Below are 23,830 nucleotides of genomic sequence, written 5' to 3'. Positions count from 1 at the left end.
CACAACAAAACCACAGCGGTTGACCAAAGTTCTTTCACTGCAACTCTGAAATTCATGCTTTGAAACACTCATCGCACGGGCTTGGTAATGATGACAGCTCTAATACACTCATCGCACGGGCTTGGTAGTGATGACAGCTCTAATACATCTTTGTGTGTTTACATGTACTCTGTATGTGCTTTTGATGCAGAGCGGCCGAGTGCAGCCAGCTTGAAGTATCTGCTGCTCAATCCCTGCTCACAGTTCATGCCTATAGTACAGCAGTGCCATGCTGTCGTTGTAGCTGGTGGCACCATGCAGCCGGTAAGTGCAGGCACTTGTTTATAATATCCGTGAGAAGCTCGCTTGTGGGCCGTCCGTAATTATCGATCTTTTACACCAAACGAAACAAAGTTTTGTTCATGGGTAGGTGGGTCAGAGTTTCATTTTGAAGAATATTGATAGCTGAAACATCGATCCATTCTAGGTGGGTGGGCCATGGGGGGGGGGGGGGGGGGGGGTTGAAACTGAATTTTGTCCCGTGAAAATTATCGATAATGCTGGATAGCCCCAAAGAAAAGAAAAATATGATTTAGGAGAGAGTTACCTGTGAGAAACACTTTTAGGATCATGACATTTTTATCTCCAAGAGGAATTTGGGACATATGCTGTAGGGGTGGGATTTTTGGAAATGAACCATGTGGGGATATCAATTGAACGCTTGCGGTGCATGTTCAAAGATCCCGGTGGATTTTATACGCATTTTGTACCAGCCGTTGTTTGATGGGACCATCCATTGCCAGTAAAACAATTAGCTCAGTTTTCTAGGCGCTCTGAAAACTCAGGTTGTCCTTTTTTTAGCTCTGGTCTGCTTTCATCCTCGGTTATCTGGAAATAGGCTGGACCCCTTATGGCGTGTAGCCAGCCCAGCTCATGAGCGAGGATCTTGGTTGCTTTCTGGGTCCTATGCAGACTAGCTCTTTTCGGCAACAGCTTCTATATTCGGCAGGGATTACAGAAGAGCGGGTCAGCGAGTTTGCGTGTGGTGAGTGACAGCGCATGCACATGCACGTAGTGTAGTGTTTTGTTCTTTGCTCGTCCTCTGTGTTGTTGGGTGGTAGCAAGAGTACATAATGTTATGTACTCTTGCTGGTAGTAGTCTGGGGACGGGAACGAAGAGAGATCGTGGTGGTGGCGGTGGCGGCGGCGGTGGTGGTGGTGGTTGGTAACACTGCTCTTACATATTGTTATAGTAATGCTTTGCACAACAATGCTTGCCAGTACGCGTTCAACGGGACTAGTCAATGTATTTGTGCCACTTCTGCTTGCCGTAAGGTAGGGGACGATAGAGCAAAGTCCGGCTGATGTGCACTGTGTGTGCGTGCATGCGCGCACGTGTGTGTGTGTGTGTGTGTGTGTTTGTTTGAATGCTCAGATCATGTTATACCAGCCGAGCAGCTACTGTGCGTCACACTGGAGCAAGGCCCGTCTGGCGTGCCGTTGGACTTAACGTTCAAGTCACGCACTTCACCACAGCAGGTGATTTGCGGGGGAAACACCTGAAGAAGTGCCATTTTATCTAGTGGTGTCACTATTGCTAGAGACACTGCTACAGGTCTACCTCCGTTAGTACGACATTGGTTACAAGACAACCCTCATCAGTAGACAACAATCAAAAATCCCCTGACACCTGAAACGTGTACATGCAGGTCCAGATAGTAGATAATACTCGTTACGAGACAAAGTATTTGAAACCCGTGGGGTTGTGTACTAACGCGCAGACCTGTACTACTACCTCCTGGTGGTGGATAACCATTACCTGGCTGCTGTTAAGTCAATACCGTATTTTCCGGAGTATGAGCCGCACTTTAAACACCTCTTCCTCTCCTCTCCTCCATGCGCTCTCACAGCCGACTCACTGCTACCCTCAGTAGCCATTACACACACCAACCAAGGAAGGGTTGCAGGTAGATACTGAAATTCCTCCTGACAGCTGTTTCGCCTTCATAAGGCTCATCAGAGAAGGTGATATTGAATAGGATGATATCAGGTGGAGATGGTCAGATTTATACTACAAAACATGGGCGCAAGATTACGGGCAAAGTGTGAGAATGAGAAGTTACAATTCTCCAGCAACACAGTGCCAGGGGTTCCAAGAAAATGGCAGGTGAGTAATCCAATCACAAGCTGCTAACCTCTCCAGCAATTCTCCAGCAATTCTCCAGCAATTCTTAAAAACTATCACCTAGCCGTTAGAAAATTAATGTTAGCAGCTTGTGATTGGATTTCTCACCTGCCATTTTCTTGGAACCCCTGGCACTGTGTTGCTGGAGAATTGTAACTTCTCATTCTCACACTTTGCCCGTAATCTTGCGCCCATGTTTTGTAGTATAAATCTGACCATCTCCACCTGATATCATCCTATTCAATATCACCTTCTCTGATGAGCCTTATGAAGGCGAAACAGCTGTCAGGAGGAATTTCAGTATCTACCTGCAACCCTTCCTTGGTTGGTGTGTGTAATGGCTACTGAGGGTAGCAGTGAGTCGGCTGTGAGAGCGCATGGAGGAGAGGAGAGGAAGAGTTCTTTACATTTTATTGGCCGAATAGTACCGTTCACCATTTGAAATAACTTTAAACACTAGTAATTCACCGGGAAAAAGTCTGTGCGGCTTATACCACTCGTCAGGTGTGCAAGGATAGACTCGGATGGAGAGCCAAGGATTAGTTTATAGCGGGAAACAAAACGACCAAAGAACTACAAGTTACCCTATAGTGTCCACTAACACCACCAGTTACTTGACAATCAGCTCATGCGATAACATTGCACGACACTGACGGACAGTACTGACGTTCTACAACTAACTGCCAATCAGCTCTAGCACGTCTTGGGTGCCCACTCCAACAGCCTTCCAACTTGGAAGGTTCTAAGTTTTACACTGTGATGGTCAAATTAATGGTGATAAACAGGGTTGATGTCTGTATTTCGTGACAAAAAATCAAAAAATCCAGGTGTGGCTTATACTCTGGAGAATGCGGTAACTTTCCCAGCTCTGACATTTCTTCAAGCCATGTGGCCTGTTCTTGTTCTTATATCGCACTGCCATTGTGTCTTATTCTCTGTGCAGGTGGATGAAATCGGCAGGATTGTGTCAAATTTATGTTCGCTTGTTCCTGGCGGCATTGTCTGCTTCTTCCCATCGTATGCGTACGAGCAGAGCATCATCGACTCCTGGACCAAGTCAGGTGTTATGAAGACTATCAGCAATAAAAAGAAGGTATTTTTAGATTTTGTGTTGGGTTTCAGTTCCCGTTATGGCAACACAGGATTGAGTCTTTCTTCAGATTCTTGGCATTAAGTTGGTGTTTTGATCAAAACAGTTTTGTATTGAGATATTGTGTCATATGTAAGCACATTTGCTTTGCCCGTACTAGAGGCTTTTTCCAATAAAAAGAAGGTACAGTTGTCAGGCTGCCCGTGTGCTCAATCACACTGTCACACTGTCATGTTGTTGTTCACTGTGTTGTCTTTGAATGTGTGCACTACGCACACGTGTGCGCACATGGACACACACATACACACGCGCGCACACACACACACACACACACACACACCTTGACCTTGACCTTGACCTTGACCTTGACAAACAGCTGCCGTTAAACGGCTAAGCTGCCCTCATGAGGAGGGGAACAAAGGGGTAGCATCCCGGCGTCGCGGCAGAACATCCGGCCTCATGCCGCTGCAGATCCTGCTGTCTGCGATATCTCTCGCCCCACGCACAGCAGAACTTGAACTCAAGACGCCCCCTCGCTGTTGGTCGCTACACACACACACATGCACGCACGCACGCACACACACACACACACACACACACACGCGCGCGCGCGCGTTCTGTCATGTCACATATACTAGTAACTAGTATCGTTGATGATTATTTCAATGCAGGTCTTCAGAGAGCCGAAGCTAGCCAGTGATGTGGAGAGCACACTCTCCAACTATGCTAGGTGTTGCAAGGTAAGACGAACAGAGTGCAGGGTGTGTGTGTGTGTGTGTGTGTCACTGTGTGTCACTGTGTGTGTGTGCATTGTCCATTGTGCACGCCCCGTGAGCAAGGGCTTTCTCTGCTGCTGTGTCTGGTCTGACGACTCAAATATCTTACACAGCTTTCATTGTTCTTGATTCTCATTGATCCAAGCCAGCAGACCGACTGTATTAGCTGAAGCCCATGAAGTACATGTGCCGCATAGTGTGCATGTGCTGTGTGGTTGCACACAACACAGATACCGTATGTTCTGTTCATACATACCATCAAGAGTACATAACCCCCGGGAGTGTGCAACTCCCGCATACCCTGCTGTCCGGACAAAATTTCAAGTTGATGTCATTCGCATGATGTAATGCTCCTTGCGCCGGTGATTTACGACATTTGTACTGGGTGTCAACATATCACACATTTTGTTTACACTAGTTTGTACAGGATCAATGGGGCTTTGTCCACCACAGGTTCAGGATACGCCTGATAATACGTGTACAGTGCGCATTGCATCATAAAAATGACGTCAACTCGAATTCTGTCGGGACAGCACCCATACTCCACCATAGTCGAGTTGCACACTCTAGGGGGATTATGTACTCTTCATGCCATGTTCTGTTTTGTACACCGTTTTCCTATTTTCCTATCAGCTGACTAGCGGTGGGGAGCACAGTCTAACCGGTGCACTGTTGTTTAGTGTGGTCGGTGGCAAGCTGAGTGAAGGAATCAACTTTGCTGATGACCTGGGGAGGTGAGAGAGCAGCTGACTACTGTTGTGCTTTGTTATCAGAGTGAAATCCAACCTTGTGATTAGATCAGCCCCGGGAAATGTGTGGCTCTAGCACTACAAAGACTGATGTGCCGCTCTATGTTGCTCACAGTGTTGGATTTCACTTTCCTAGGCTGCAGTGTATCTTTGCATGGTTCAGTACTGGTCTGTCCCTGACTCCAGAATGGCGCTGCAAGATGCTTCAGGCTATATCACCCAACACGTGCCCTGGGAGAAGCTCCAGGACACGCCATGCAATACCATATGTGTGCTCTGTGCATTCCTCAAAACTCCACTGAGAGTTGCGAGAGATGATTTCACCGTGGAAAGCTTCAGATGGCAGTTTATTCGCTATCATTGCTTCAGCGATGGGGAAGAGTATGAGTATGAGTGTTTTCCTGTGCTAAATACGATGCTGTTGACTTTGCTGTGTAGATGTGTTATCATGGTGGGTCTTCCCTACCCCAGTACACAGTCTGTGGAACTACAGGAGAAAATGACTTACTTGGATAAACAACAACCAGTAGGCCTTTGTGCTCTCTCTCTCTCTCTCTCTCTCTCTCTCTCTCTCTCTTTCTCTCTCTCTCTCTCTCTCTCTCTCTCTTTCTTTCTCTCTCTCTCTCTCTCTCTCTCTCTCTCGCTCTCGCTCTCTCTCGCTCTCTCTCTGTCCATCTCGCTCATTATAATCTCTCTCTCACTATCACTCTCTCTCTCTTTCTCTATCTATCTATCTCCTTGCCTGTCTCTCTGTCCCCGTGTGGAAAAGTTTTCGTTAATTCTCAATTTCTTACCATTGCTATGTTGGCGTCGTTCAATCTTGTTGACGTATGTTCGTCTGAAGCTGATGTTGAGTTAGCCGTCCACTGCTCTCCTGTACATATCATATCCAGTCAATGCCAGATGTTGATAAGACATATGCATAGTAGGGTCTACTTGAAGGAGGAGATCTGCATGGTGTACGTGTATGCATGTCCAAGATAGCGGGAGTGTGCATTGATCGTATAGTTTGTTTTTACATGCCCTGGCTTGTACTCATGTGGGCAGTTAACTACTATGCCTTGTTGTCCTCCACCCTGTGATGATGCATTGTCTTTGCTGGTAAGAACTCATGTTTACACAGTTACTACTCCAAGGGCTAGTTTCTTTGTGGATCATCTGAGTTTGCACATGCATGCATTCTTTGTATCTTTGACTTTGGTTTGTTCTTGCATCCCCGGCTGTCTGTCTCTTTTCGTCACATGGCTGTATTCCAGGGTAGTGGTCGTGAGTACTATGAAGGCCTGTGCATGAAGGCCGTCAACCAGTCCATCGGTAAGTTAACATGGAGCTATATGTTGCCCATGCTACTGTTGCTGCTGCTGCCGTGTCCAGTACACGCTACTGCACTGTGTGCCGAATGTGAGGGTGTGAAGCATTTGTGTGGGCCTTGTAGCGAGTGATTATGGTGAGCCAACCGCTGGTGCACCCCCCCCCCCCCCCCGTATGCTGTATAATGATACACTGTGCTAAACTAGACCCATAAATTCTGTGCTGCTGCTGTTCCGTGATTGTCCACTTATGCAGGCCGTGCTATTCGTCACATCAATGACTACGCCACTATCGTACTACTGGATCAGCGCTACAGCCGGCCGCACGTCGTTCAGAAACTGCCCAACTGGATCCAGGCCAGTACTCGCACATGCGCTACATTCCCACTCGCCTTCTCCGCCATCAGAAAGGTACCGTTGTTCACATCTCCGCAATACAGTTCTAAACATCTTCTTTCTTTTTTATACACTCTAAGGCCTCTTTTAACCTCTAAACGTGTTTGGTGCGTCCATGGAGCTATGAAGCCGAGACCTCTGGTCGGCGGAGCTTAATGGGCCCCACCACCACACTCCATCATTCACCCCAGTGTCTGGAGATATGCGGATTTTGTAGAAAAAAAAGAAAGAAAAAAAACGTCTGTCTTACGTAAATTGGCGAGTGGTGCTACAAGTAAATCCACTAAACAAAACGTTCTTGACCACACCGCATTAGATACGGCCCTCGACCACCGCCACAGGTGCCAGCTCCCTGAGCTTTGTGCTATGCAGACCGAGACCCCATGAACATACATGGCTTCAGGCTGGAGCAGCGTCAATTGTTAGGTTCTTAATAGGTAGCCAAGAGACAAGCAGTTTATTGAAAAGCACAAAGTAGAGAAAACTGAGAAAGATTCAATCTGAAACACGATAGAGACGACTCGTCAAAATAAGAATGCAGGCGTACATACAAGTAGAGCCGAAGTAAGTTGTGAGAATGGAACCCCACAGGGACACTTTGAAGGAACGTCAAGGAGAGGCCAGCCACACCATAGTGCGAGGTCATCCCAGAACTCCTGCTTTGAGAGGTGAAAACCACGTTCCTTGAGAGGAAGAGCAGTGAGCCAGGAAGAGGGGCTTTTGCGGGACAGCTCATCCAGACGATGGGCCAAGGGGTCATCCGCAGCTTCTCGGAAAATAGCGAAAGAAGCAGCACTGGCTTCTTGGAAGCCTTGGCAGCAGACACTCTCTCACGTTGGGCTAGTTGAGCCACAAATTCACAGGAATGATTTTTCCACTCGCTATCTTGCTGGTGGACGATCTCATCAACGTGGCTGCACAAATGACTTGGGAAGCCTGCAGTTGAGAGGTAGCGATTTCTTGAAAGCAGGGCAAACCGATCCCACCGAGCCGACAAGGAGCCGCAGAAGAGAGAGGTCATCAGCCGTGAACGTGCGTTTCCTTGTCAGAGCTGGAAGGAAGTGCTCGGTGACAGTTTCATCCAGGCGCTGCAGCTGTTCGGTTGAGAACTCCAGTGTACGAAGGAGATATGTCCATCGACCTCACAGCCCATGTGTGAGGGCGGCATAAGCCGCATGGGATTCAGTAGTGGCAATCTTTGACAGTCACAGAAGCTCTTGCTGCCAGTCTCGGACTTTCTCAGTTGTAGGGCCAGCGCTGAAGTGTCCCTAACACTGCACCGAGGTAGCGTGTTCTATCTGTGACCACCTCAATGACGGTTTCTGCAAAGACACTCAGGTTAAACAGGTCCGGCTTGTCGCAGAGGAGAGTCTAAGTGGCATTGACATGGTAGCTGAAGGGCTGCCTAGTCTTGTGCACATCATCCCACCAGTGTCTGAAGGTTTGGCTTGCCTGCGCCACTCGAGTCATTAACACTCCATGATTGACGGATGTTGGTGTGGGTAGTGCATGCACATCACAGTTAGACAGTTGCTCTTTGTGTCGGGTGCTGTAAAGTGGGAAACTTTCACTTGAGAAATTTCACTAGTTTTGCAACCATCGCACATGTGCAAATTTGATCACCGCGACTTGCACTGTTTGTCGGTTGTGGACACCATAAAAATGCAATTGAAAGGATCAACTTTCTTTCTCGTCGCGAGCCAATGCAATTCTTGAAAACGCACAATCTCAGAATCTGCACATCACAAAAACTTTCCCGCTTGACGGTATTTGGCGTATTGTGCAGTTGAGCGCAGGTTACCCTGTCCTATTCCTGGGTGATGGTCACCGTGCATGTGTTAGACTGGAGAGCATAGGAGATATGGTCGACTCCACTTATAAGTTATAACAAAACTCACATGTAGTGAATTTCCCGATTTGCGAACCATTACCCATGTCCCTGTTTGAACCCATACAGAATTGAACCTTTGTAGCCAGCTGTTTTCATTTGAAACGAACCATACTTATCGTGTAGGTGAGGATGTAAACCAAGTGCACTCATGCATGCAGTTACTGGCTGCATACATGTCAGGCATACCGTATTTTCCAGAGTATAGTGCGCACTTTAGATGTGCTATTTTAGGCACTAAATCGCAGGTGCGCATTATGCTCCGAATATGAAATGCATGTACTTCAATGAAGATTGAAGTGCGCACCCCCAATGAAGATTGGGGGTGCGCATTGTACAAAGGTGCGCACTATACTCCGAAAAATACGGTAATGACATTACAGAAAAGCACTCATACAAGATTAGTGTGCGCTTGTGTGAGTGCATTTCTCTTATAAAGAACTTCTGTCAAAGAGCTGAATCTCTTGCACATTGGTGTTCGTTACATCAGGAGTCGACTGTATTCTGCACTTGCCACCTGTTCCTACTTGTGTTCTTGTACATCTGTCCAAGTAAAGCGCCCTAAACTGCTAAAGGGTTATTCAATTCCACTATTAGTACGGTGTAGTGGTGCGTTGAGTGACATGACAAGCGCTGACAGGTCGCCAGGGATTCATAGCACATCTAGGAGGACAACACGGACGACTGGAGCATGAAACCAAGTAGGTTTCGCTCCCATGCTGCCCATTCTGGTCGCCTTGGCCCGGGGAAGGGCCGATGTATGCACACTCACACATGGCACCCCTGGTCTGGGTGCGCTTGGGGTCAGCATGTCAAGCCCGTGACACACACTCGCGAGTAGCAAAGGCCACGGGTTACGGTGAACTAACTTCCAAATCTGTACAGAACGCACATCACCTCAGGTACTTTGATTTGGTGTCGTCTCCCTAGATGATGTGCCTCCCTGCTAGTCACCCATTCCAGTGAGTACACTGTGTATACAATGATGCCACTAGTTTTGAATATCCTCCATTACAAGTGGCACTACACCGTACGTCTCACACTCTTGTGCTCTCGTCTTTGGTTTCTGTTCCTGTCCAGTTCTTTGCACAGAGGAAAGCCGTGTCCAAGCCCTAGATGGTACTCTCGGTTCACTTGCCACCCGTACGCACGTTTCAGTTTCTTCTGCTGCACTCTTGGTGGGTAATGACGGTGCTGATGAATGAAACTAACTTCATGCGATCAGCAGTTTATCCAGCACTAGGATTTTTTAGTTTTTTTTACCCTTTTTCATTAATTTTTATCTTCTTTTTATCTTTTTTTTTTACAGATTTCTTACCCAACCCAACATTTAAAATCTCCAATCAGTGTCTATTCCAACATCCAACACTCAACGTGTCCATGCTATCCAACAAACATCACCAGTTTGTAAATTATTCCTGCCAGTTCAATGAAGTCATACTCAGTGCTCCACAATGCAGTTCCATATTCTCAGTTTTCCTTGCCAGTATTTATGCCCATGCAAGAAAGGTCTGCGCTATCATAAAATTCAGCAATAATTATGACCCTGATTATAGGTGCATGCTGTGTGGACCATGTACCAGGCAATATTGTTTTCATTAGAGAATCCCTCACTCTAGCTCAGCTACAGTTACTTCATAAAATTTACCTGTGATCTTTGTATTCCTTGCAATCAGGTTCACTGCATGCACTCCATAGAACATAGCAAGCTGTTCCAATCCTTGTCACAAATTCTGAACTCCTCCATCTGAGTGTGCTCTGAATTACAATGTCTGCTGTCTAGTGTGTTATTTCACTGCCTGTAGCATTTGTGGAGGGTTCCTGAAAGTTTGACTCTCAAACAAACAAAACAAAAAAGAGTAAAATAATGCTCACCAGAGATATAGCAGATGTCAGCTGGCACCTTCCACCATGCTGAACTGAGAATGCCACATGTCTTTGTATTGTGCATGTACTATGTCAGTCTCCTGAGTGACTCACTAGCCAGATTGCAATAGAGAACAGTCACACCTGGTTACTGCTCAATGAAATGCGATCGCGCGAGACTGAGTCCAGTTTGCGCCCTGCACCAGCAATCATTCCAGTGTTCGCACTTCCAGGGCTGCACAGCGCCAGGCGCGTGCTTGACTCACGCAATCAGATTTCATTAAGCAGCACGATTGTAGAACTGTAGTTTTCACAACGTTCATCAAAGAATGTTCATAATGAATCAGCTGAGAGCTCCAGGTTCTCGAGTCGTGCAGCGCACATGACAGCTCAGTCATCATGTTTCTTCCTTCCTTTACTATTCAACTGCAACTCAGTACTCTAGCAGTGTGTCCATAGCAGGTCATATGGGGGAAAGCGTTTGGGCATATAATATACGTATTGTTTTGATTAGCGTCACAAACATTGCGCCATGGCTATGTTCCTAATGTGTGGGCCACCACGACATGTCTCATGGGTAATGGACACCATGGGCGGTGTTGTATCCACGATGACTAACTAGTACCCATTAAACACACACTCTCACACACACGGAGCGCAGAACAAAGCGAGCAGGCAGGTGAAGTAGTGTAGGAACACAAGGAAAGCGTCACAATCAGTTATTAGATTGAGCAAGACGAGAGGAAATGGGAGAGAGCAGATTGAGGCGGGCAGCTAACGCATGGCCCTCAGCACAGAGCAAGGCGAGAAGAGTGATCTAAAAATAAAATACTGGATCGTCACCACACAAAACTGAGCTGTATAAATTACTACTGTACTTGTATGACAGCACACAGACACAGTGACCGAGGGCACACAACACGACAGCACACAGATACAGTGACAGAGGGCACACAACACATCAGCAAATTGCAGCACATATACAGGCAGAAAGGAAGTGCGCGCAGCACTGGACAGCACTCTTCCGAACCCAAAAGAAACAACAAAAAAGTGGCAAAAGAGATAAAACACGGAATCAGTAGTGGACACAATTCATTGCTTGGAAAAGAAAATCAAGAAGAAATCGGTGGAATTGGACGCAGATCAGATACATTTATCAGTTTTATAAAATAGTTCTCACAACCCCAGAAGGGACGAGACTCGACGAGGCTCAATAAATCATAACATAGGCCAGGAGACAAGTAATGTCCCGGCTTGCCATACCTAAATTGAAAGCACTAAGTGAAGATAAAGTGCTGTTACTAGGCAATAAACAACAGGCTACATGACGTTTGAACTTGAACAGTGGGCACATAGTGCCAGTGACACCCAATACGAAAACAGAGAGCAACATCCATCATACGGCGGCAACTATATCAAAGCAACACACACGCACGCACTACTTGTAGTGTACATCACAGATAAACAAACACCCAACAATGCAGTCAGTCAGTAAATCAGTCAAACACACACACACACACACACACGGTAGCACACGGCAAGACACTAACCGGCAATGCAGGAAATGGTCGCCGCATCGGCGTCCAAGTGTGAGCACAGCGACCTCCACTGCATGCACTGCAGGCCGAGCAAACCATCCCATTCAACTCGCTGCAACTCGACCAGGTCCTTCATAGCAGCGTCACGCTTCTGCTCATTATCGGCCAGTTGGTCTTTGTACTCCACCTGTTCCTGGTCATTCTCATCGCGGTAGTCCAGTCTGGCACCGTCGGTAATACGTGCAACCTCAACTTGACAGAACGTGAGTGGCCTGGGAAGCTGTGTACACTTGGCCTGGATGCGACGTTGGTTTCTCTCGTACACGCCCCGCATACGCTCCAGCTGGTCATCAAAGCGCTGCTGCAGATTGTAGCGCTCCTGCAGGATGCTAGTGCGTAGCTTGGCCAGCTGGGGTGGGTTGCCACCGGGCAATGCTGGTCCTAGCTTGTCCGCTTCCACGGCCTCTCTCTCACGACGCTGCTGTAGAAACTGACTCAGTCGTGCCGGATCGCTCGGAACCTGCAGCGCAACGTCATCAAGAGAAGAGCGCGACGGCATTTAAGCAAATCATAAGCTTTCAAAAAAGTGGCAGCAAACTTTCTTTTAAAGTCTTACCATTACAAACCATACACGTAGAAACAACCAGTGACGAACAGTCTAGCAGTTTGCATACACCGACTGGGTAGCAGCAGCAAAAATACAAAGCAAAAATTAATATCCATTGAAACTCGGATGGCGAGCCCGAAGTATTCATGTAAACAAGGTGTCAGGTCGTTGAATATCTCAGTACGAGGTGAATAGCAATTTCTGGACATGAAAATAAAATAGAGGCCCACTGGCTGTGTGTTTTACATTTTTCATATCTTTTTGTATCTATTGTATGGCTTAATCCTTCATCTTTCCAAATATGTGACAATTGCTCATGCTGTGATCCCAGAGACTTTATACCAGGATGTTTTCGACAGGCCAATTTTTTGGCCTAAATTTCAGTGTATCGAATTCTGGACATGAAAGTAAAATAGCGTCAATAGGCATCCTATCCTGCACCATTTTTGTTATTTTTTCTATTGGTGGACTGCAGTTGGCCTCTTCACACTTCCAGCTGACAGGTCCAAGACTATACAGCGTCTGAAGTGAAGTGCACATGGGGAAGCCAACAATTCGTCCAATACTTCTTATTTTACTCAAAATTCAAAATTCTCATGCGACATAGTACCACAAAACTCGTTGAAATGCCTCCCAAGAAAAGGCTATCAACAAGGCACCGACACGAGGAGAAACTACAACAGCCCAGCTGTCAACTACAACAAGAAAAAACTTCATCAACCTGACTGACTTGACTCTACACGCGACGAAAAATTATTTTACTCGAAATGTCCAGAAATGTACAATGTCCAGAAATAGCAATTCACCTCGTACCCTCGTTAATTTTGTGCCGTATTGTCGCACTATCTGACTGTATATTATCTCGTTACCTTGGTGGACTGTTGGTGAAAACATGTACTTCGAAGTAGGTCATTCTCCCTTACAAAATATCAATCTTGTAAACCACCCAGTAGAGCGGTAGAGCATTACCATGCATACTAAATTACTAATGTACTTCAGCAAGCCGTCCAGAGTTGAACTCAAAGTTTCAAGATTTACCAACAATGTCTGCTCAACGCAGTACATACACGGAAATTAGTTAGTGGACTCGGAGAGCCAAGGATTAATTTATAGGCAGAAAAAAGGACCAAGGAATTACAAATTACGCATGTTGAGCTGATTGCCAAGTTATTGGTGGTGTTAGTGGACATTATAGCATAACTTTTAGTTCCTTGGTCCTTTTTCTTCCTGGAATTAATTCACAGCTCGGAGTGAGAATAACAAGGATGCAGTTTACAGGGTTTAATATGGGCCGTTACACGCCCCCCGATTGGTTGAGAGACCAACCTCCTCTCCCCTGACTCTCTTGTGAGGTCTGCATTCGCCACTAAGGTGAACAGGCATAGTGGTGGCCTGCGGATGCGAAGGCTAGTTTGTGTGTTTCTGAACATTCAAGCGATGCCGACGCGGATCCCGCGAATATTATATTTATATAATTAATTGATTTATAGTAGGGATGAAACGATCATCCATTTCTTCTTATCGAGTACCGTTTATTATTAACGATCGAGTTATCATAAAACGAGTATGCTGAATTTGTATGACAAATATATTTTACTGGTCTCCGGGGCGGGGAATATGTGCATGACACACCGGATCCCAAAAGTGCGAAGGTGCCTAGAAAAAGGCGTAAATTTTGTCACCTTGGATGACGCGTGCTGGAGTTGACTATGCAGACAGTGCGACTTAGCTAGTACTATGCACATGTACACTGCACATGTACAAGTAGTGCATACTGGATAACAGCATAACGAGTAGCGATCACAGAGATAACGAGTAAGTTCCGAGTAATCGGCATAATCGTTTCATCCCTAATTTATAGTATTTCAGCGCATAGCAATTTCTCATCCGCATACTCCGTACTCTCAGCAGTACTCAACAAATACCAGCAACAGGTGGAGCTTACCAAGACAGACGACGAGGACTCCGTCTTGCATTCCCCTTCGCCTATGACCCGGCGTCCACGCAGGGGTGCCAGCGACGCCAAGTCAAACCGAGCACACCCGTACGCCCTATACGGCAGCGGGGACGGAGAGGCCGCCGTGACATCACTGCCGGCCCGTCGGTCCGCAACTTTGCACGGCGGCGACTCGGTCATGCTGTGGTCCGAGTGGCACGTGGCAATACCAGAGTCGTGCGAGTCAATCACCGGCAAGACCGTGCCAGTAGCAGCGGCACGACACCGGCTGAACGGCGTCCTCGGCGTGCTAGGAATGGACACAGACCAGTCGTCGCTGTCGTCCAGTATAGCGCTGTCATCACCAGTGAATGGAGCGGCCTCTTCTTCGCACGTGCCACTGTCCATGGTGGTGCTGGTGACGTCTTCTTTCTGGATGGCCACTTGCGACGGTGGCGGCGCTGACACTAACTCCTGCTCAGTGTCGTCCATCTTCACAGCCACTTGTGGCGCTGCTGACGGCAATTCCTTGTCTGCCGTCTGTATGGCAGCTGGTGATAGTGACTGGTGGATCTGATCTCGGAGGGACGGACGCACGAGTCTCCGGCGCTTACTGCGTGGCACAACAGTATCAGAAGTGCATGCTTGCGGCTGCTCCCGAGCGGTGTCGTGCTTGTCACTAGCGCGAGGGCTAACTTCGGCTACCGATGCAGAGGTGGGCTTGTACTCCGCTACGCTCTCCGTGGACGTGTTACTTGCTTGCGTCTCACATGCTGGGAACTTTTCGAAGAGCGACATTCTCGGACTGCTGCTGGCAGAATCAGCAGCATCAGCACGGTGAGTGGCACCGACGACGCAAACAAGACCTCCGGCTACAAGACTAACGTCGGAATCGGTGCGCGCCGAGATGGGCTCTTTTGAGGCAGGCTGTGGCGCTGTATCCTCACCATCTCCTCTCTCCTGCGACTGATCAGCCTGGCTGGTGATGCTGATACTGGCGGACTGTGCTGGCTCAGTTTCATCAGTTTGGTTCTGCTGAGCTTGAAGAAGCGATACTCGCGGGCGAAATGACTTGAGAAGGTCCACGACTTCAGTATGGCCGACAGATACAGCGTAGTCGGCAGCACACTCACCCGTGGCATTGCACAGCTCCGGGTTGGCACCGTATTTCAGCAGCTCTCTGATGATCCCTAAGTGACCGTAGCTAGCGGCGTCGTGAAGCGGCCGATCCTTGTTGTAGCCGGCAACATTCACCGGTGCACCTGCTTCCAGTAACTCCTGCACGATCTCTAGGTGTCCATTACTGCATGCCTCATGTAGCGGTGTCCAACCGGCATTGTCCTTTAAGGACACATCAGCGCCACGCTCGAGAAGCGCCACCACCATTTCAGTATCGCCGCGAATTGATGCAACGTGCAGCGGAGTCTCTCCCCGCGTGTTGCGCTTGGAGAGGCAAGCCGGGATGCGGCATGCAACCTTAACATCAAGCACTGGGCGATCGCGACGTCTAACCATGGCCCGTGCTCGAGCAGCACTGGACTGACCATCCTCTTCACTCTCGCTTGCGGGCTGTGACTCGTCTGCTGTCATCCGCAGCACCATAGCAATTTGTTGGCGTTCTGTTAACTTCGGAGTCTTGGCCGCTGGTTCCTCGGACATACGACACTTAGCGCTACCAGTGTATTGTGCGGGCAAATCATCTCCATCGGAATTGGCTTCACTGCGTGGGGATAGTGCTGCAGGCTGGGGAGATCTGGATTTTGAGCGAGATGAGTCACTGCTGGGACTTCTCCTCCTTGGCGTTTTGTCAAATGCCGTCAGAAGTCTCCGCTTCAACGGCTTGCTGCCTGAAGAACGAGAGGTTAGTGAGGCCGAATTCGAGCCATGCGTGTGTGGTGTAGAGTCAGCCAGCGGGTCAGCAATATCTTCATCCCTTTTCCTTTTCGAAGGAGTTTCTAAGTAGTTTGGCATATTCTCACATGGAGACAAAGCTGGCAGCTCCATTCTTCCTTTGTCCGTAATTCGTTCCAGGAGTGTATGTATTATTCATTCACCTCAAGCGAATCAAGAAACGTATGCCGACAGTTGTCGGTCCTTGGGAGGAGAAAGAAGAAACTGGTGATAGACAACAAAAGATTGCCAATGTTGGAATGCAAACAAATCCAACTCGCGGGAAATAAAGTAATAAAGCACGCACACAACACTGATGCACTTTCCGAATTTCCCGCCGTTTGTTTGCTCCAACTGACACGTGCATCCAGTTTGCGCAGTGCGCACACGTAGACCCGGGTGCTCGAATGAGACACAGGGTACCAAAACAGAAACAGCCTGAAATTGTACCTAAACTTGTTCCGATTTCGTTTAGTTTTCACAAATACCATTATAGCAATAAAAACTGCTTTATGGCAGTTTTCTAAAAAAAGTTATTGTGTTCTAGTCCATGGACGTGGACCCCGTCTAAAAAGTAAGAAATTAACGAAATGTGATAGCCGAAAATTAAAATTTCACACAAAACCTCACAATAATCACAACACTTGAAATGCTGCTTTCAACACTTTTAGTAGTCTAGATACAGTGCAACGAGTGTTAGTTTCCAAGATCTTTACAAGACTGGCGAACACTAAATGTCATGAAGAAAGTGAAGAGAAAGGAGGTTTATATAGGAAAGAGATTGTGATAGAAGACTGTGCAATGAAGTTTGTTGTTTTGTTAGATATCTGACGTGTGCTGTTTGGAAGAAGTGTTTGGATGCAAACAGAACTTACAAGAGATGAGTAAAGACTACTTTTCTACAATAGCGTTGTAGGCGAGGAGTGCGTAACATCAAAAGATGTCGTAATGTGTATTGGAACTATGCTAGCCAAACATTACGTAATTATTATGGTAGCGAAGTACGTGTAGTAGGTATTACAATGTGTGCGAGAGTATGGTGAATCAGTGTTTGTGATGATGAGGAAAATATGACGTGTACATGCAAACAAATGATGATGTCATGATGCGAGAACGTCAGAGACGCTACAGAGCTCCCCTCCTAGTGAATGAGTAATGAGCGATAACTAGCGCGATAAAGGGAGAGCAAGCAAATGGGATAAGCGAGAGAGTGTCAGAAATAGGCGGGAAATCTGACTTGACGACCAGCTCGTGTTTGGCGTGGCGGAGGCACGTCGAATGCGAGCGATGGCGTCGGCTTGGTCGGATGGCAATGGTCGACAGACTGGTTGTCATGGAATGCGGGTTTGAGTCGGTCGATGGATACTGTGTCGGAGCGGCCGTTGAGGTCGAGGCGGAAGTACTTATCATGACGTTCCAGGACTCGGTGTGGACCAGTGTAAGGACGTTGGAGGGGCGTTCGTGTTGCATCTGTGCGAATGAAGACATGAGAGCATGTCGAGAGGTCAGCTGGAATGAACGGATGCTGGGTGGGTGGCTTGCGGGGTTGTGTAGGGCGGAGCTCGGACATGGCTTGTTTGAGGCGGCTGACATAGGACGTCGGATCCGGAAATGGCTCAGGCTCGTCAGTGAGGAAATCACTTGGCAGGCGGAGGTGGCAACCGTAGACCATTTCTGCAACTGAGCAGTTGAGGTCAGCCTTCAGGGAGGAGCGAATGCCGAGCAGGACTAGTGGCAGATGTTCCGTCCAGCGCTGTGGATTGTCGGAAGCTCGGAGTGCAGCTTTCAGTTGTCTGTGAAAGCGCTCTACCATGCCGTTGGCAGCCGGGTGGTAAGCCGTTGTGCGAATGCGAGATGTGCCAAGTAGTGACATGAGCGATGACCACAGGGATGACTCAAATTGGGCACCTCGGTCGGTTGTGAGCACAGTGGGAACACCAAATCGGGCGACCCAGGTGGCAACAAACTGGCGAGCGACGGTTTCGGCTGTAATGTCGGGAATAGGTACTGCTTCGGGCCAGCGAGTAAAGCGATCTACCATCGTCAAGAGGTAGCGAGACTCACTAGAAGATGGAAGCGGGCCTACGATGTCGACATGGACATGGGAGAAACGGGCATCAGGTTGCTTGAATGCACTTACGGGAGATGTGGTGTGGCGCTGAACTTTAGACTGCTGACAAGCGTGGCAGGTACGACACCACTCACTAATATCCTTGTTCATTGCGGGCCAGACGTAGCGAGCTGTAATCAGGTGCCTGGTAGCGCGGGTACCAGGGTGGGAGAGGCCGTGAAGCGAATTGAAAACAGCACGGCGCAGCTTGGCAGGTACATACGGGCGGGCAGACGCAGTAGAGGTGTCACAGATGAGCGAGTGATCAGTCATGGGCAGAGCTATAGATTGCCAGCATAGCGAAGTGGATGGATCCTTACCAGGACTGGGCAAGTCTGGATCATCTTGTTGAGCGACGGCAAAGGAAGCTGTGTCAATGGCAGTGATGGCAGAAACGGGTTCATCAGGTAGGTGGCATCGTGACAGTGCATCAGCGGCAGCATTCTGAGAACCCTTGACATGACGAATATCTGTCGTGAACTCAGCAATGTACGACAAATGGCGCTGTTGACGCGGGCTGTGGGTCTGTGAACGGCTGTGGATGGCATATGTCAGAGGCTTGTGATCGGTGCACACATGGAAGACACGCCCTTCCAGGAAGTGTCGGAAATGCTTAATGGCTAGGTAAATAGCGAGGAGCTCTCGACAGAAGGTGCTGTAGCGTGTCTCAGCAGGCTTTAACTTGCGTGAAAAGAAGGCAACAGGATAACACTCACCATCTAGCTCTTGTTGGAGGACGGCACCAACAGCAATGTCTGAAGCGTCGACCATCAAGCTGTAGGCGGCATCCGGGCGAGGATGGTGAAGTGTGATGGCATCAGTGAACGCAGCTTTGACATCATTGAAAGCAGCGAGGGCCGAGTCGGACCAGACGAGCGCGCCTTTGGTGCGGTGGCGTTTCTCAAGCATAGCGTGCAGCGGTGCGAGCTTAGCAGCAAGATGTGGCTGAAATCGGTGATAGAACGTGACGAAGCCGATGAACTCACGGAGCTTACGAACACTAGCTGGCTGTGGGAATTCACGAATGGCGGTCATGCGAGCGTCGAGAGGTCGGATACCTGAGGCAGTCACGTGATGTCCCAGGAAGTCAAGCTCATCCTGGCCGAACTGCGACTTCCGGACGTTGATCAAGATGCCATGTGAAGCAAGGCGGGAGAATATGCAGCGAAGGTGGGCCATATGTTCAGCGGGTGAGGCGCTAGCAATGAGCAAGTCATCCAGATATGCAAAGCAGAAGGGAAGGTCTGAAACTACCTGGTCAATGAAGCGTTGGAATGTCTGGGCTGCGTTGCGAAGGCCAAAGGGCATGCGGACAAACTCAAACAGTCCAAAGGGGGTGGTGATGGCAGTTTTCGGGATGTCGTCAGGGTGCACAGGAATGTGGTGGTATGCACGGACGAGGTCAATCTTAGAGAATATGATCTTGTCATGCAGGTGGGACGTAAAGTCTTGAATATGCGGGATGGGATAGCGGTCGGGGATCGTGCAGTCATTCAAGGCTCGGTAATCACCACAGGGTCGCCAGTCACCGGATTTCTTTGGCACCATATGCAGAGGGGATGACCATGCACTAGAGGAGGGACGAATAATGCCTAAATCTAACATGTGTTGGAACTCACACTTAGCGACAGCAAGGCGGTCGGGTGCCAGACGGCGAGGCTTAGCGTGGACGGGGTGGCCATCTGTGACTATGCGGTGTGTCACATTGTGCTTGACAGGCGAGTCACCAGTGGTCGGTCGGACAAGGTCAGGAAACTCACTCAGCAGGGCAGAATACTCACTAGGGCTGTCAGTGTCCAGCAGGTTGGTAGCGGAGGTGCTGACATCCGAGGCGAATCCGACAACGGCAAGTTGAGTAGTGGAGTCCCGCAGACATCTGGCGGCCAGGTCGACAGTGAGTTGGAAGTGGCCAAGGAAATCCGCACCCAGGATCGGATAGCTGACGTCAGCAACGACGAAGACCCATTTGAAAGTGCGTCGGAGACCTAAGTCTAAATCTAGCAGCTGCTGACCGTACGTGGCGATGCTGCTCTGATTCGCTGCACGGAGGCGAGGGCTATTGCGATGAACACGACGAGACAGAGTTACGAATGACGGAGGAAGAACACTGACGGCGGCGCCGGTGTCGACAAGGAACTCGACGGACTGGGAGCGATCCTTGACGAATAGTAGGCGACCGGTAGCGGTATTCGAGGGGCCAACCACACTAGCGGTCGCGACTAGTGGCTGGCCTTCCCGTTTCCCGACAGGAATCGGCAGGGGTCTCGGCATTTGTTCGCCTTCGCACCGAACGCACGGTGATACCAGCAAAGGTCGTCGTGATTGTCACGGCCGGGAGACCTGGAGGCACTTGGGTGGCGTGACGGTGGCCCGGGACTACGCTCTCGTTGGCGGCCACGCTGGGAAGGGGCACCGGTGTCACGGGTCATCACATTCACAGCGGACGTCAGCTTGGCGAGTTCAGCTCGGAGCTGGGCCATCTCAGCCCTGTCAGCGGTGCAGGCCTGTTCCGCATCTGTGGACGCTGTAGATCTACATGATAAGGCCGTACTAGACCGAGCAGGGGCTGCACTCAGAGTCAGAGCGTGAACACTTGTACCGGTGAGTGGGGTTGAGCACGTGCTATCAACCATCTTGTCAGCAAGCGCGGCGAGGTCGGCCAGGCTGAGGCACCAGTCACGGGCAAACGCTGTACAAACAGCTCGCGCAGGATAGTCGGGTCTAGAGACTTACTGCCCGAAAGCCAGCGGAAGCGGAAGAACCAGCGTTGCTGGACATATTGCACTTTACTCACGTCGGAGGTCACCAATTTAGTAGTCTAGATACAGTGCAACGAGTGTTAGTTTCCAAGATCTTTACAAGACTGGCGAACACTAAATGTCATGAAGAAAGTGAAGAGAAAGGAGGTTTATATAGGAAAGAGATTGTGATAGAAGACTGTGCAATGAAGTTTGTTGTTTTGTTAGATATCTGACGTGTGCTGTTTGGAAGAAGTGTTTGGATGCAAACAGAACTTACAAGAGATGAGTAAAGACTACTTTTCTACAATAGCGTTGTAGGCGAGGAGTGCGTAACATCAAAAGATGTCGTAATGTGTATTGGAACTATGCTAGCCAAACATTACGTAATTATTATGGTAGCGAAGTACGTGTAGTAGGTATTACAATGTGTGCGAGAGTATGGTGAATCAGTGTTTGTGATGATGAGGAAAATATGACGTGTACATGCAAACAAATGATGATGTCATGATGCGAGAACGTCAGAGACGCTACACACTAAACTTGTACTGCACCAACAATTGGCAACATGCATGTCATGCATGCATAGGAAAGAGGATCACGAGGGGAAAAGGTCTTCTACATGTAGCTTTTCATTCTGTGTGTGATTATTGTGAGGTTTTGTGTGAAATTTTAATTTTCGGCTATCACATTTCGTTAATTTCTTACTTTTTAGACGGGGTCCACGTCCATGGACTAGAACACAATAACTTTTTTTAGAAAACTGCCATAAAGCAGTTTTTATTGCTATAATTTCTTTTGTTTTTTTCTGTCACCAATCAATGGAATGCCCTACAGTAGAGTCGCGCGCCGAAGAAGTTAGAACGTGGAGCCCAAGAACGTCCAGCTTGAAATTCTAAGAATGTCTCAGCCTAAATCTAAGAACGGCGGTGTTGGTTTTCTGGCGGCTTATGGGATACATATCATCCAGGACGAATTGTTTCTAAGATTGCTGACAAAATAAGAACGTCCCAGTCTAACCCCTTGGAAACAACGTTCTTGGGCGCGCGACTATATATGTAAATGATGGTCTTCACATCATATCAATACCGTATTATACGCATTGATGTGCAAGCCTTTTCTTGCAGAAAATGGCACTAGCATCTTCTTCTGCGGGGAAACATGTGAGTAGTGGTGGACCGTGGTGATTTATACGGAGGTCATTCTGTGCATATTGCTGTAGCAGAATTTCATGACTCTGTCATAAAATTGCCTTGCCTTTCAGATATTTCAGATTTCCCCACCCTCGATCATATTTATTTGAGAAATGTAACCAGGTGCGTGTCGCAGATGTTTTTTTGATTCTGTGTTTATAATGGTTTATTATCATGGGTTTTCGTGATAAGGTCATCCTGCATCATATTGCACTGAAATCCTGTTGATGTCGATACAACTTTTGGAAGTAGTTCAATGACTTCAAACTGTTAGTCCACGATTTTCTGAAACAACAAAGCAAAGGAGGAACAATAAAAATGTATTAAAATGCAAGTAAACAAATACATTGCTGAGTCGGACACCTCGTTCCAACAACTACACTGATCCTGAGGATAAAAGGGGCAAGGCTATGGTTGGAGGTACTGAGAGATAAACAAGGCACTCCATAATAATAAAATCTTACACATCTTTTGGTGAGTATGAATGATATCTAGTCGAACCTCTTTGAATGATATCTAGTCGAACCTCTTTAGGACGAACACCAAGGGACCGATGGTATTTATTCTGTGAGTTTGTCTTAACCTATTTTATAACCAGTGAATACAATTATTTCTCCAACAGACATACGAATAGATTTCTTCTACAGCAAAAGATTCTAAGCCACACCAACTCATTGACTCGTCTCGTATGAAACAAATGAGTCACTAGAGAGGTTCTGCAAAACGAAAATGCGTACAAACTTTCGCTCTACATCATGAAGTGCGGAACTTCGCACGAACTTTCGCAACTTTGGACGCGAAATGAACTGTCGTAGGAAATTTCGTGAGATCGGGTCATGACGTACGTGCACTTGGCCCGCGAAAACTACGAAAATGTGCAGAACGCAAAGTTCGTGCAAAAATTCGTACACACTTTCGCAAGGACTGTCGCGAAACTTCGTTCGAATTTTCGTTTTGCAGAACCGCTCTACTGAACCTTTCTTTAGCAACATGACGGCAACTGAAACAGCAACAGAGAAAGTACGATACATGTACAGCACATTCTTGCAGGTACTACAAACAGATTGCAGATCGTAATTCTTGCTTTGGCTGCACGAACCTTTATATGGGGCAGTGCAATCTCGGCGGTACTCACAAATAATAAATCAAACAGCCCAGACTCGAGTAAACAAATCCAATCATACAAGTACTAGATCTTCACGAGACGAGACTGCACCCATTGGCTTGTTTCGTATGAAGCAAACAAGTTTACTGAACCTCTCCACAATGGAGATTTTCCCTGATATGCGAATTTATTTTGCAAACTCGGTCAATGGGTCCTTGAACCTTTCCCTCCAGATTGGGAACTGCCACCGATAGTAGTATGCCACTGACCAATGCCTTACTTGTAACGTACCAATGTACAATGAATATGAGTATTTCGACAACACATCTAACATTATGTCTTACCGTCAAGAAGGTGAACTCGCGTTCTTCGCACACTGTAGACAAGGGCAAAGAGATAAAATGGATCTAAATCCGAATAAAATCAGCACACGTTTCAGTAAATGAAAGGGTGAGCATAAGCAAATGAATCGAA

At 47.9% G+C, this 23,830-nt stretch overlaps 2 protein-coding genes across 4 annotated transcripts in view; one reads left to right on the top strand and one right to left on the bottom strand.

Moving 5' to 3' along the window:
- Nucleotides 1–10,158, top strand: part of LOC135817489 (ATP-dependent DNA helicase DDX11-like) — a 25,553-nt gene extending 15,395 nt beyond the window's left edge. Inside the window, exons 19-29 of one of the 3 annotated variants that reach the window (XR_010553550.1) lie at nt 191–303; nt 952–1,024; nt 1,415–1,518; nt 3,108–3,257; nt 3,926–3,994; nt 4,664–4,764; nt 5,218–5,305; nt 6,036–6,093; nt 6,346–6,500; nt 9,454–9,551; nt 9,683–10,157. Coding sequence is in view for 2 of the 3 variants with exons in the window: in XM_065330688.1 (XP_065186760.1) it covers nt 191–303; nt 952–1,024; nt 1,415–1,518; nt 3,108–3,257; nt 3,926–3,994; nt 4,664–4,764; nt 5,218–5,305; nt 6,036–6,093; nt 6,346–6,500; nt 9,454–9,489 (947 nt within the window). In the remaining variant the exon portion in view is untranslated. Of the gene's footprint in view, nt 1–190; nt 304–951; nt 1,025–1,414; nt 1,519–3,107; nt 3,258–3,925; nt 3,995–4,663; nt 4,765–5,217; nt 5,306–6,035; nt 6,094–6,345; nt 6,501–9,453 lie in introns of all 3 variants that reach the window. The other 2 variants (XM_065330688.1, XM_065330687.1) reach the window with 2 other exon arrangements.
- Nucleotides 10,159–10,919: 761 nt separating this feature from the next.
- Nucleotides 10,920–16,547, bottom strand: LOC135817488 (ankyrin repeat domain-containing protein 11-like). Its single transcript, XM_065330686.1, has 2 exons — nt 14,330–16,547; nt 10,920–12,297 (listed from the first exon to the last, which is right to left on the bottom strand). The coding sequence occupies exons 1-2, from the start codon at nt 16,322–16,324 to the stop codon at nt 11,785–11,787; spliced, it is 2,508 nt and encodes an 835-aa protein (XP_065186758.1). The 5' UTR covers nt 16,325–16,547; the 3' UTR covers nt 10,920–11,784.
- Nucleotides 16,548–23,830: the final 7,283 nt, after the last annotated feature.

The sequence above is a fragment of the Sycon ciliatum genome, chromosome 5, assembly GCF_964019385.1.
Source record: "Sycon ciliatum chromosome 5, ocSycCili1.1, whole genome shotgun sequence".
NCBI classification, from domain to species: domain Eukaryota; kingdom Metazoa; phylum Porifera; class Calcarea; order Leucosolenida; family Sycettidae; genus Sycon; species Sycon ciliatum.
This window is presented reverse-complemented; position numbering and strand designations above follow the sequence as displayed.